The sequence below is a fragment of the Pseudomicrostroma glucosiphilum genome, assembly GCF_003144135.1.
Source record: "Pseudomicrostroma glucosiphilum strain MCA 4718 unplaced genomic scaffold BCV69scaffold_6, whole genome shotgun sequence".
Classification (NCBI taxonomy): Eukaryota; Fungi; Basidiomycota; class Exobasidiomycetes; order Microstromatales; family Microstromataceae; genus Microstroma; species Microstroma glucosiphilum.
The window spans coordinates 67,195-78,704 of NW_020289918.1; the positions used below are offsets into that span (position 1 = coordinate 67,195).

The window sequence follows — 11,510 nt, forward strand, 5'->3', positions numbered from 1 at the left end:
GATGTCCATAATCATCCGCCGCCCGCTCACTTCCAATCCCCTTGTCCCTTCCGCCCCATTGCACGCATATACACACACACACACACATCTTACACACCTAACATCACCTTCCTTTTCTTTCCCCCCTTCATTTACCTTAGACAGCTTCTGCTCTACTCTCAGGGTCGAGCAGCAGCAGCAGCAGCAGAAGCAGAGTAGAACAGAACAAAGGCCACACACCCACCCACTCACTCACCCATACGCATATACACGCTCCCTCGACGTCAACCCCTCACCACCCACCACCATGGACATCCTCGCCTCCTTTCTCCCTTCGCACGGCGCAAATGCCACTGCCTCCTTTGCCGACTTTGCCACGCCCAATACAAATCTCCCCTATGGCGCAGACCTCTACACCGGAACAGACCCTTCCTCGCTCAACTTCCTAGAAAGGGCATGGATGGATTGGTACATCTGGATTGGCAACCCAGTCATTGCCACTGGGCTCATGAGCTTCTTGCTACATGGTGAGTAGTCACTCCGCTTCATCATCGCTGTTCATCTTCGGCATGCTGATCTCTACTGCTACCCCCAACTCCTCCCCTCCCTCCTCACCCCCTCACCCAGAATTCGTCTACTTTGGACGCGCCATTCCCTGGATCATCATCGACTCCATGCCCTCCATGCGCAAGTACAAGCTGCAGGAGGACAAGACGGCAACGCCCGCACAGCAGTGGAAGTGCACAAAGTACGTCTTGCTCACTCACTTTACTGTAGAGCTGCCACAGGTGAGTTGCCAGCCTCCAACCCCGCCGCCACCTCGAGTCGTACCTCAGACTGACCCTTTGAGCCCCGCCTCTCTTACAGATTTGGTCTTTCCACCCACTCTGCGAGTACCTCGGTCTAGCAACACACTCTGTCCCCTTCCCACACTGGACCAAGATGGCATGGCAAATTGGCCTCTTCTTCCTCTTCGAAGACATGTTCCACTACTGGGCTCACCGCGCTCTGCACTGGGGTCCCCTCTACAAGCACATCCACAAGAAGCATCACGAATTCTCTGCCCCCTTTGGTCTCGCAGCCGAATACGCTCACCCCCTCGAGGTCATCATTCTAGGAATGGGCACAGTAGGCGGTCCTTTCCTCTTCTGCGCCCTCACCAAGGATCTCCACATCCTCACCGTCTACGTCTGGATTGTCATGCGTCTCTTCCAAGCCATTGACGCTCACTCGGGTTACGACTTCCCTTGGTCCATGCACAACTGGGTCCCCTTCTGGGCCGGAGCAGACCACCACGACCATCACCACATGGCCTTTGTGGGTTGCTACTCTACCAGCTTCCGATGGTGGGACCACCTGATGGGAACTGACCTGAGTTACAAGAGGTTCAGGGCGAGGCAGGCAGAGGAGAAGAGGAAGGCCAAAGAGGCTGGACTGGAATGGCCTACCAAGCCCGCTACTAAGACGGCGACGGGAGCGCTATTGAGCAAGGAAAAGGGGTACAGCATTGGCGAGGGAGAGACAAAGAAGACGCTCTAGATGCATAGATGGAAGTCAGCTCGCCAAACGGACGCGAGCAGTTCGATGCTTGTCGGCTGGTGGTGGTGATGGCCCAGCTCATACGCTTCAGACGCGTGCATAGAAACTGGCAGACCAGACCAGGCTCGCCGACCATTGCATGCATCGGCAATCGTCCACGGGTCTCAAGCATCGCTCTACACGAGGGTGGCCTCTATAGCAGTGCAGCCTTCCAGTCTGCAAGCTCGGACAGCAGACGGGCCCACTTCCTGCGGTCGCGCCCCCTTTCACAACTCAGTCACCCCACCACTCTCTTCAACTTCTTCAAAGCCTAGAATGTCCCTTTCATTTCCCTTTCTCTCCCCAGCCACCTTTGTGCTTTCTTTCACCCTCTTCCCTTTTTTTTGATCTTTCTGTTTTTTTCTTCCCCTTTCTTGTGCATTGCTTCTCCTTCCAAACTTTTTTTTCTCTTCCTAGCCACCTCATTCTTCATCGATCAGATCAGATCAGTCCAGATCAGACTTGGTGGTCCGATCGATGTCCATGCCCATGTCCAATATAATATCAAGAGGGATTTACTTTGACCAAGGAACAAGGGAGTGACAGCTGCATTTTCCAAAGTGATCCGATCCGAAATGATCCAATGCGATCCAATGCGATCCAATGCAGTGCAGTGCAGTACGAGCGAGATAGAGAGAGGGAGGAAAGAACAAAAGAGAGAAAAGAGAAAAGATGATTATGATACAGAAGACGCCTCCTCCTCCTCGCACTTCCACTCCTCGTCTCTCCCCATCCCCCTCCCCCGCCCCCTCCGCCCACACCTTCAACTCTCAACCAAATCCCCCAACCCTCCACTGCCCATCCCCGCCTCCTCCTCCTCCAAACCCAACCCTTCTCCAGAAGCGGCAGTATGGGGATCATTTGCATTACACTCCCTCACGCACTCCCTAAGGATACGACGTAGGGCTCGAGTGCTCTTGAGGGTGATTAGGTGGGGACTGAGCGGGTGTGTGGCGGGGAGTTGTAGCGGGTGGGTGGAATTGCCAGTGGTTGGGCAAGAGGTGCTTGGGTTTGATTTTGGAGAGGTGGGAGAGGAGCCTAGATGAGGAGAAAGAGGAGGAGGAGGAGGTGCGCTACTCCCACCTCCACTCCCACTCCCACTTCCACCTGCCTGACCAAGACCCACTGCCGTCAGTTGAGAATTTGGGAGAATGGTCAATTCATCCTCGACTGCAAAGGCCGTTGCGGCTATTGCGGCAGCTGGGGTGGAGGTAGGCGCAGCGGCAGCAGGAGCCTGACCACGACTGACAGTAGCTCCAAGGGCTGCGTTGCCGTTGCGGTCGCGCTCGCGGTCGCGATGGGAAAAGGCAGTTCCGAGGGAAGAGGAGAGGTAGGTGACCACTTCGGCTTCAACGCCCTGTAGCTCATCTTCTACCTCCTCTTCTACTTGTCCTGTGCCGGCACCGGCATGATCGTCTTCCAGATCGCCGGCTAGAGTGCCTTCGTCGTCGTCAAAGTAGTCGTCACGGTCCTCTTCCTCCCCATTTGCACCTCCTCTAGCACCAGCATTGCTGGTGGGACTGCCATTGTCGTGGTCGTTGGCAGCTCCTGTGTCCTGCCCTTCGATCTCTCCAAAGGCACGATACACGCTCGTCTGCGCTTGTGCCCTCTCCTCGTCCAATACAGCCGCCTCGACTCCGCTTTGGGACAGGACACAGATGATATCTCTCCTCCTGCGTCTGAGCAAATCCTTGACCCTCTTTTCCTCCTCTGCCAACTCGCCCAGTCGTCCCTTGAAGAACTTGGACCTCCTGCGAGATCGATCCAACTCGCGCTTTAGATGGCTGAGCAAGGCGAGACTCTGAGCATAGGACGTCTCGATGGAGGCGTGAATGGCGCGTTCGCTCAGCTGCTGTTTCCCATAAGCTCCCGACACGCGGCCTGAGAGGAGGTTCAGATCCACGAGCTTCAGCGTGGGCATAGGTCGGATCAATAGTTGCGTACCGCGTGCCTCTGCGAAAAAGGTGTGGCCTTTCCCACTGGCCGTCTTTGCCCCTTGGAGGATCGGGGTGATTCGTCGTGCCAGCACCTGTCCACCACCATTGGAGAAGATCTGTCGAGTATACTTTTGGTCCTTGGTCACTCCCACTTCGTTGCTGATGGTCAGACACTCCTTGAGAGCTCCAAGCACCTTCTCTATGCAGGGGCGCGACTTGCCCAGCTGACCACGGGCACGAGACTCACGGTCCGCCTCGGCCTTGAGGATACGCTGCGTGGAGGTGAGGATCAGCACGACGGACTCGAGGAGATCGTCCGAGGGGTGCGTGGGTGTAGGTCCGGCAAAGAGGCTCGCATCGAGTGCGTCCAGGTCGGTATCGAGGAGGGCGAGTCGCTCCAGCCCTACCTTGATACTAGCAATGGAGTCTTCCTCATTGCGAATGTGCTCCTGCAACCCATCAATGTCGCTTTCCATGTGCTGCTTCTCCCTGACCAAGTGTTCCCACTGTACTCTTGCCTTTTCCCACTTTAGCTTACGTCCGGGAAGCATCAACGAGCGACCCAAGGCAGGTTTGCGGGAGCGATACTCTTGGTGCGCCGCATGGACGCGCCCATCGAGACGTTTCCAGGCTGTGCGCTTGCTTGTGAGTAAGCCCTTGGAGACGTATAGCTCCTCTTCTGTCTTGGTGAGGAGAGAAGGGAGGGCGAGTAGAGGAGTGATGCTGTCGTGTAGTGAAGTGTGCTCGGCATAGATGGGCAGGACGCGATCACGGAGTTGAGCCAGGGCAGCATGGGATGCTGCTGACCCGGGCGAGATGCTCGAAGAGGGAAACGAGGATGAGGCTGGCGGACTGCCGACTGCGAGTGTGGCCGACTGTGTAGCATGGTACGAGGGCGGGGCAGAGGCTGCCCAGACGCCCGCAGTGGTACTCATGGCTATTGGTAGGCCGTGGTAGGCTGGGTAGGTGGGCAGGCAGGCTACGTAAGAATCGCCCGTGCGGAAAGGAAGAGGGCGGGGCGGAAAGAGGCAGGAGGCGACGGGGGCGGCCTGGGTGGTCTTGCAACGGTTCCTTGTAAAGCGGTGGGCGAGAGTGGAGAGGTTAGAAGAATGAGATAGACGATGGTAGACGTCCGAGGAAGAGATTGTGGGTTAGAGGGTATCACTGAATCAAGTCGCCCACCCTCTTTCTTACAAGGACATGGTTGCGCCGTGATAAGTGCGGCAGGCAAGTGGAGCGGCCCCGCGCCAAGAAGGTCGACCTGGGCAAAAGGGCCAAGCGGGCGGGAAGACAGGCAGCAGCACTGCAGCCGAGGCAGGCCATGCACACAAGCGGGGCACCACACCCGCGACATCCTCCCAGCAAGGGTCCGGATTCTCCTTACCTCCGAGATAGAGACAACGGCCAGGCGTCGACGGACATTATAGCGCAACATCTATCTATATATTGGGCATCCCGATGACAGAGGCAGGCAGAACAAAACACCTTGTGCCTTTTGACGTGCTTCTCCTGTCCCCTCACAGAGGGTAGGCTCGTCTAGCCTTGAGCACCTCCTCCTCGTCCTCGCCCTCCTTGACCCAACCCTTTTGCACCTGCTCGCGATGCTTCTCATCCAGGTACGGCAACACAATATCCCTGTAAAGCTCCGCTGCCTTGTACCAAGCAATATCGTCCGGCCAACTGCGCATCGCGCTCGCCAGTCGACCCGGCACCCCCTTCTCCTCGGCCATAGTAGTGATCGGAGTCAGGTAGGTTCGAACGGTGAACAGCACCGCACCTGAGCGGGGGAACCTGCGGAGTGACTGTCGTTCCGATCGCATAGCTACATCTTGCGGTCCTCGAGCGGGAGCAGGAGGATCAGGAGGCGCAACACCCTCGACGGGCACAGACGTCTTGAGACTCTGGTCAAAGAGATTCTCTGGTCCATTGGTAGTGTGCGACCAGGACAGCTCCGTATCGTCTCGCACGGCCTCGTGACCCTCGTGGCCCCTCGTAGACATATTGTGAGGGTCATCGACCTTGAGTACAGACGGGCTGAAGGTCCCATCGTGCAGTGACTTGATGGCCTCCTTCGGATCAATATCACGCGGATTGAAGACTTGGAAAAAGTAATTGTTGCGCTCGGCAAGAGAGTTGGGATTGAGCTTTGAGAACCAACGGTCCATAGGATGCATCAATTTCGTCTCATACTGCGCTACCTTGCCTTTGATGTGGATCTGCTGAAGCGTGAGGCCTGGGAGAGTATGCAAAAGAGAGCAGGATGAGCTTCTGCTAGGCTTGCTCGTCGAGGCTCCTGCTACCGCTGTCTCACCTAGCTTCTCGTCTAGCCTCCAGAAACCTGGCGTGCAGACACTGCCGGCCACGAAGCGGTACTGGCCCTTTGTATCCCCCTCTTCGTCTGCCATCATGATGGCCAAGTCGTCCGGCAGTAGCTCTCCAGCCACTTTCATCGGATCGTCTCCACCCCTGCCCAGATCTAGTAGCGTCCACTGCCTCTCTTCCAAGCCTAGATGAGGCTGGGCCAGCCTCCTCACTCCTCTGATGTCCCATCCGTCCGAGCTCCTCTCTGCTCCCTTCGGCGTCACTTCGAACATACTGGGATAGCGATTCGTGAGAAAGCCGGCGATAGCACGAGCTACTTCGAGAGCTGCGAGCTCGTTGCGCTTCGAGGCAGAGGGTAGAGTGCGGACAGAATGCTCCTTGTAGATCTCGTGGCGCGCCTGTCGTAGGCGGATGTAGGAGGGGTAGGAGCAGTGGATGTGCAGCCAGTCTTGCTGAGGGATGGTGCGAATGCCCATTGTCACCTAAGGGGAGCGAGGCAGGAGCAGAAGCAGACATACTCCAGAAGCTGAGACAACAGAGCAGGCGAAGACTTCAGTCACTTCCGTTGGACTCACCTGGTATGCCCCGAACTTGAACGGACGATACTTTGGCTCTTCCACTTTGCGCAGATCAAAGTCCATGCCTTCCGAAGGAGGATGAGTGAAGCCCTTGTAGTCAGGATACAGCTTGGTGTACGGTCCTGACACCTTGCTTGGGGCGAGCACATTGTAGAGAAGCAGCGCAGCTAGGAGGCTTGCTGCGATCCCCAAGGGGACGACGAAGCTCGCCAGCAGCGGAGATGATGTGAGTACCATGATGTCCTGGTGGCAGAAGCTGGGAATCAGGATCAGAGGGATGGTCGGGAGGAGAGACTACGAGCTACCGAATACATATCGCGCTAGTTATGAGAAAGGAAAGGGATGTGGCTTCAGATAGCAAGGGCTGAGGGATGCTGTACCCATGTAGATAGATACGCGGCGTCGGGAAGATAACACAATTAAGCGCAAGGCGCTGGGACGGAAAAGGAACGCGAGGTGGCTCGAGCGCAAGGATCAGGCGCCTCGAAGCGCTGCCGGACTCGATTGCACTCGCACAAGAGCCGGTGTTTCTCCGCGGCTCAGCACATGGGACGATAGTAAGAAGAGAGCGGACAAGGTTGATGACAAGACAGGAGAATCGTCCCGCTGCGGATCATCTTGTCCCGAGGTTGCGGCTGCACTACCGTGGCTGAGTATCACGCTCAGCGAACAACGTGCGGCAGGAAGGATCTGCCGGCCACTTCCGCTTAATTGACCAAGTGCGATTGCTACCACGATGGCAAAATCTTGCCGGTGCGGCATGCAATGGCTGTATGCTGCCAGTGCTTCTTGTGGCGTTCATCGTCCGCCGTCCGTATGACCCATTCTTTCGTCCACCCTTCTCATGCTTCTCCCGTTTCCTCTTCTCCCTCAAGCACTTTCCTCCCCTCTACTCGGGCAGACTAGCACAGCATGGCAGACACCGTAGCAGAGCTCGATGGATCTGGCTGCAGTGATAGAGCAAGTGCCGCTCCGACCTTGGCAAGCTACGCAGACGTGTCTGGAAACGCCACCACCATCGAAGGCAGCATGCCACTTCCAGACCTTACGACTGCCAACTCACACTACGACGGTACCGAGACCTCGAACGACAGCGCTCCCCAGACACTCAAAGACTTTCTCGACTTTATGGGCGTGGACGCTCACATACCTCAGCGAAGCGATGATGACGGCGCTGCCAGCATATATGCACCAGATGCGCGTCCCCTTCTGCGAAGGGACACTTTCCTCCTACCTTCCACTTCTTCAGCTAGAGGCCAGCATCTAATTTCAGCTTCAACACGATGCCTCTCCCGCACCGATAGCGCAAGCCATCATGATCGTCCAACGCAAGTGGCACAAGATCGAATTCCTCGCCTCTTCCATCAATTTAGCACACCACGCCAAGGCCAGGGAATTGGCGGGGGTAATCCCAGAAGCAGACGAAAGCTCCTCTATAGTGGCTTTACTCCAAGCCCAGGCAAGACTCAAGAGAACATCGAAGGGCAGCCCTGCGCCCTCAACAGAGCTGACTCGTCTCAATTTCCAATTCCAGACTTTGCTCGCTCTTCATCCTATGCAGTATCGACAGGCTCGCCTCCGAGGAACTCTACACTCGAGTCCTCTCCCAACCGGAAAAGACGCAGTGGTGGTCCGAGCCCATCACAAATGCCGTCTGTGCCGCTTGCATTTGCTCAGCGTGACCCTCGAATTGTGGGAGCACAGCGCGTAGAGCGTACTTCGGCCTCATACACATTCCTTCCCTCAGACGTCAGCTCACTTGTAGACAAGCGACTCTCTTCTGAGTCCAATGAGGATTATGCCACAGCTGCCTCAGTCGCTGGGAGCGAAGCAGGCTTCGCGCACGGCGACGCGTTCCTTGACTCTAGCGGTGAAGAGGTCAGTGTCCGTCTATTTCTTGGTTGAGACAGTCCCACTTATCATTTCCTAGTCTCTGACTTGTATCGCATTCACCGACCCAGACTGGCCTGACATCTGGTCTGCGTCGCGCTTTCAATGAAGGCAGCCACGGTCATTGGGCGGACAATGTCATCGGATCAGGACTTGGACGAGCCTACCGATACTCGACACCACCTTCTCCCAGCCCGAAGAAGATTCTAGTTCAGCACAAAGCATTCAGGCTGGTGTCACGACAGCAGCGATCTGTGCAAGGGGATCTTGAAAGTATGTTAGGAGACGGACAGTCCATGCCAGGTTCCAGCGGCAGGAAGTCACGCCCGTCACGCAAACTCTCGACGGCCGATCGAGTTGTAAAGCGCGCACTCCTGCCTGGTATCTTCGACTCGGAGGAAGAAGAAGAACAAGTAGCAAGTAGCAAAGGCGGACAAGCATTGAGCGCAAGGAAGAGGAGACTGTTTCGGTCGCCCAGGATCGGACCCAAGACCAGCGAGGCTCTCGCCCACTTGATGCCGTCCACGTGTGCCTCGAGCGAGACCGACAAAGCGCCTTCCTCGAGCTACAAGAGCAAGCGTCTCAAGTTGCGGCACACTGGTGAAGGATCTTCTCAGCTACAGACTCCTATCAGCAGCAACACTGCGGCAGAGATTCTATGCAACCTACAGCATATAATCAGCAACGAGTCTGCTACGCCACAGCAACACTTGCTGACTCTGTCGGCGCGCTCGCTGCGTGCGCAACAGCGAGCGCAAGCAGTCCAAAAGTCGCTTTTGACAACGGAGACAGAGGCAATTCCTCGCGAGGCAGGCCGAAGACAATCATCACGAGCTGCTTTTGAGGACGATGCCAGTGGTGACACTGACGATGCAGGACTAGTGGAAGTCACCAAACAGACTGATGCTTTCGAGAGCGCCAGCGCAAGAAAGATTGAGGAGGTAGCAGTTGATCAAGCAAATGATGAACATACTAGTGGGAAGTCTTGCAATGCCCAGCAGCGAGTCTTCCCACGTCACGTCGACAAGCAAACGGCACGATTTCCGGGCTTCTATCAGAGATACGCGGTGGTACGTTGCAGTGTCGCCTCGTGGGAGTCTGCTCAAGCAGAGTCATTCATATCATAGGTCTGGCTCGCGGTTCCTTCTTGCACTTCACAGCCAAGCCAATTGCCCGAAGAGATCCAACAGAAGGTCTTTCCACAAGGCGCCAAGGATCCAAGGTGAGTCTTGCAATGCCATGAGCCGAGCGACGAGCTGACCATTGTCCTGTCCCGTACGACAACGACAGTCTCTCTCCAGCGCTCCAAGTCGTTGCCAATCGCGGCTTCTTCAAATTCTCCGGCGACCCCAACGTCTCCCTGCCAGACCCTTTCGACCTCTACATTCCCCGCTTCACGCGAGGTCGCGGCATGAAGAAGGAAGCCCTCTGCCCAATCTGCTACGACGCCTCTCCTATAGGACGAGGTCATGCCTCTGCCAATTGGTACCAGACAAAGGTCTCTGCGTACAATTACCACCTCCAGATTTCCCACGGGATCATGTCCGCCACAGGCCAGCCCATGGATCCCCCCGTGAGGTTCAAGAGCATAGAACGGAGCGGGGGTGCTGTGGCTGCTGGTGAGAGGAAGACGATCCTACAGGGGGAGTGTCATGCCTGTGGGAAGTGGATTGCACTCGAGAGTGTCAAGGATGTGGAAGTCAAGGTGAGCAGAGGCTGCTGGTATTCTGCAACTGAAGCCGACCTGAAAGACTTTACGCTCTTCTGCATCGTTCTCATTCAAGATTCCGGAAATCTATTGGCGCAAGCACGCTGCCAAGTGCCACAAGAAGCGTCCAATGAACGGTACCAGCGGCGTCTTTGTAGAGGACGAGGTGAGCGTGTGGTGAGGAGCCAGGACTTTGCCAGACGCGATCATTGTCTGACCGTCGACCGTCGGCTTCCGGCATTCAGTTCTATTTCCGAGTCAAGGCCGCCTACGAAGCCGATTCACAGAAGCAGTGCTAGATACGATGGCGACTCCGGAAAACAGCGGCAGCAAGTGTGACTGCGAAAAATGCTGTATTGATGCAGGGACCTCTGTTTAGTCGAAGCGATTGCAATTCAGCTCTTTGCTTCCCCTGTTGCTTGCGACTCCTCGCTAGTCGACGCTGGGCTTTGATCCTCCTTGCCCTCTCTGACGATACCCTCTGCCATATTCTTGACGTCCTCTGCTACCGCTGCCTCGCTTGTGGGTTGCGCTCGCGTAGTCGTCGCAGCTTCAGCACCTGTCTCTTCACCGTCGGTAGTGACCTTATTGTCTCCCTCTCTGAGTGCCTCCTGAGCTCCCTCAAAGATGGTTCTCCCAATTCCCACTGGCCTCCTCTTGAGCACCTCCGCCTTCATCCCCACCCCTGCCATCTCATGCACCCTTAAAAAGTACAACCACTTCTGCACTACCTCCTCATTGGCATCATACACCTTGATGACCCTCGAGCTCACCCTCCGCATAAAGTTCTCCTGCGACTTCTTGTGCACGAAGGGCCCACGCGGGACGGTCCAAAGGGACGTCTGGCGTGGTGGAGAAGCGGGGCGCGTAGCGGGAATCCCTAGGGCGTAGGCGGTTCGCAAGGCGAAGTCGGTAAAGAATTGAAGGTTCTGCAATGTTTCCCCTTCGGAGTAGGCGGAGAGGTGAAGAGTGCAGACGTGGTGGCCGTGGGTGGGAGGGTGGTACTGCGTTTCTGGAAGGAGGGGTGCATTGGCCGGAGGTGGTGGGCGCAGGGAAGAAGTGGATGGGATGGAGGATGATGATGATGTGGTGGCTGGAGACGTGGAGTCCTCTTGCTGACGAGGAGCAGATGAGCTGTGAAGTAGGACGGTGAGAATCGTTGTCAGAAGGTCTGCTGAGGCAATAATGAGGTCCATGACCCGCAACTCACCTTGCGAATCGCTGCTGAAGAAGGCACCTTGCAGATGCGGTCAGGCTCCGAGGAGCCATGGGAGCGCCAGAGGTTGCAATCGATGCGCCAACGCTACGCAGCATGTTGCGGGACGAGGATGCTGTCATCGTGTTGCAGACGGTGGTGGTGGTGGTGATGGTAGTGGTGATGCTGACGGTGATGGTCTGATCTCTTTCCTTGGTTTACCCTGTGGGTGAGATCTTCCCTGTCCGCGCTGCCTGCCTGCGCTGCCTGCCTGTGTGCGTGCGCCTGTCTGTCAGTCCTTGCGTCTGTCCGCCTGTGCGCCG

General features: G+C 56.4%; 5 protein-coding genes across 5 annotated transcripts; 2 read left to right on the top strand and 3 right to left on the bottom strand.

Moving 5' to 3' along the window:
- The first annotated feature begins 40 nt into the window (after nt 1–40).
- On the top strand, nt 41–1,999 carry BCV69DRAFT_269542 (hypothetical protein). Its single transcript, XM_025490900.1, has 3 exons — nt 41–506; nt 607–767; nt 847–1,999. The coding sequence occupies exons 1-3, from the start codon at nt 287–289 to the stop codon at nt 1,516–1,518; spliced, it is 1,053 nt and encodes a 350-aa protein (XP_025348044.1). The 5' UTR covers nt 41–286; the 3' UTR covers nt 1,519–1,999.
- BCV69DRAFT_177984 (hypothetical protein) lies at nt 1,953–4,522 on the bottom strand. Its single transcript, XM_025489547.1, has 3 exons — nt 4,013–4,522; nt 2,388–3,943; nt 1,953–2,280 (listed from the first exon to the last, which is right to left on the bottom strand). The coding sequence occupies exons 1-3, from the start codon at nt 4,427–4,429 to the stop codon at nt 2,073–2,075; spliced, it is 2,181 nt and encodes a 726-aa protein (XP_025348045.1). The 5' UTR covers nt 4,430–4,522; the 3' UTR covers nt 1,953–2,072.
- Nucleotides 4,523–4,920: 398 nt separating this feature from the next.
- BCV69DRAFT_293536 (hypothetical protein) lies at nt 4,921–6,688 on the bottom strand. The gene is made up of 3 exons (XM_025493838.1): nt 6,392–6,688; nt 5,806–6,298; nt 4,921–5,727 (listed from the first exon to the last, which is right to left on the bottom strand). The coding sequence occupies exons 1-3, from the start codon at nt 6,629–6,631 to the stop codon at nt 5,012–5,014; spliced, it is 1,449 nt and encodes a 482-aa protein (XP_025348046.1). The 5' UTR covers nt 6,632–6,688; the 3' UTR covers nt 4,921–5,011.
- Nucleotides 6,689–7,306: 618 nt separating this feature from the next.
- BCV69DRAFT_298688 (hypothetical protein) lies at nt 7,307–10,291 on the top strand (the record flags this gene model as incomplete). Its single annotated transcript, XM_025494245.1, has 6 exons — nt 7,307–8,272; nt 8,356–9,354; nt 9,445–9,506; nt 9,575–9,989; nt 10,069–10,158; nt 10,238–10,291. The coding sequence occupies 6 exons, from the start codon at nt 7,307–7,309 to the stop codon at nt 10,289–10,291; spliced, it is 2,586 nt and encodes an 861-aa protein (XP_025348047.1).
- BCV69DRAFT_269546 (ribosomal protein S10) lies at nt 9,960–11,392 on the bottom strand. Its single transcript, XM_025490901.1, has 2 exons — nt 11,203–11,392; nt 9,960–11,126 (listed from the first exon to the last, which is right to left on the bottom strand). Exons 1-2 carry the CDS (start codon nt 11,328–11,330, stop codon nt 10,388–10,390), a joined length of 867 nt encoding a protein of 288 aa, XP_025348048.1. The 5' UTR covers nt 11,331–11,392; the 3' UTR covers nt 9,960–10,387.
- Between the last annotated feature and the right edge of the window lie 118 nt (nt 11,393–11,510).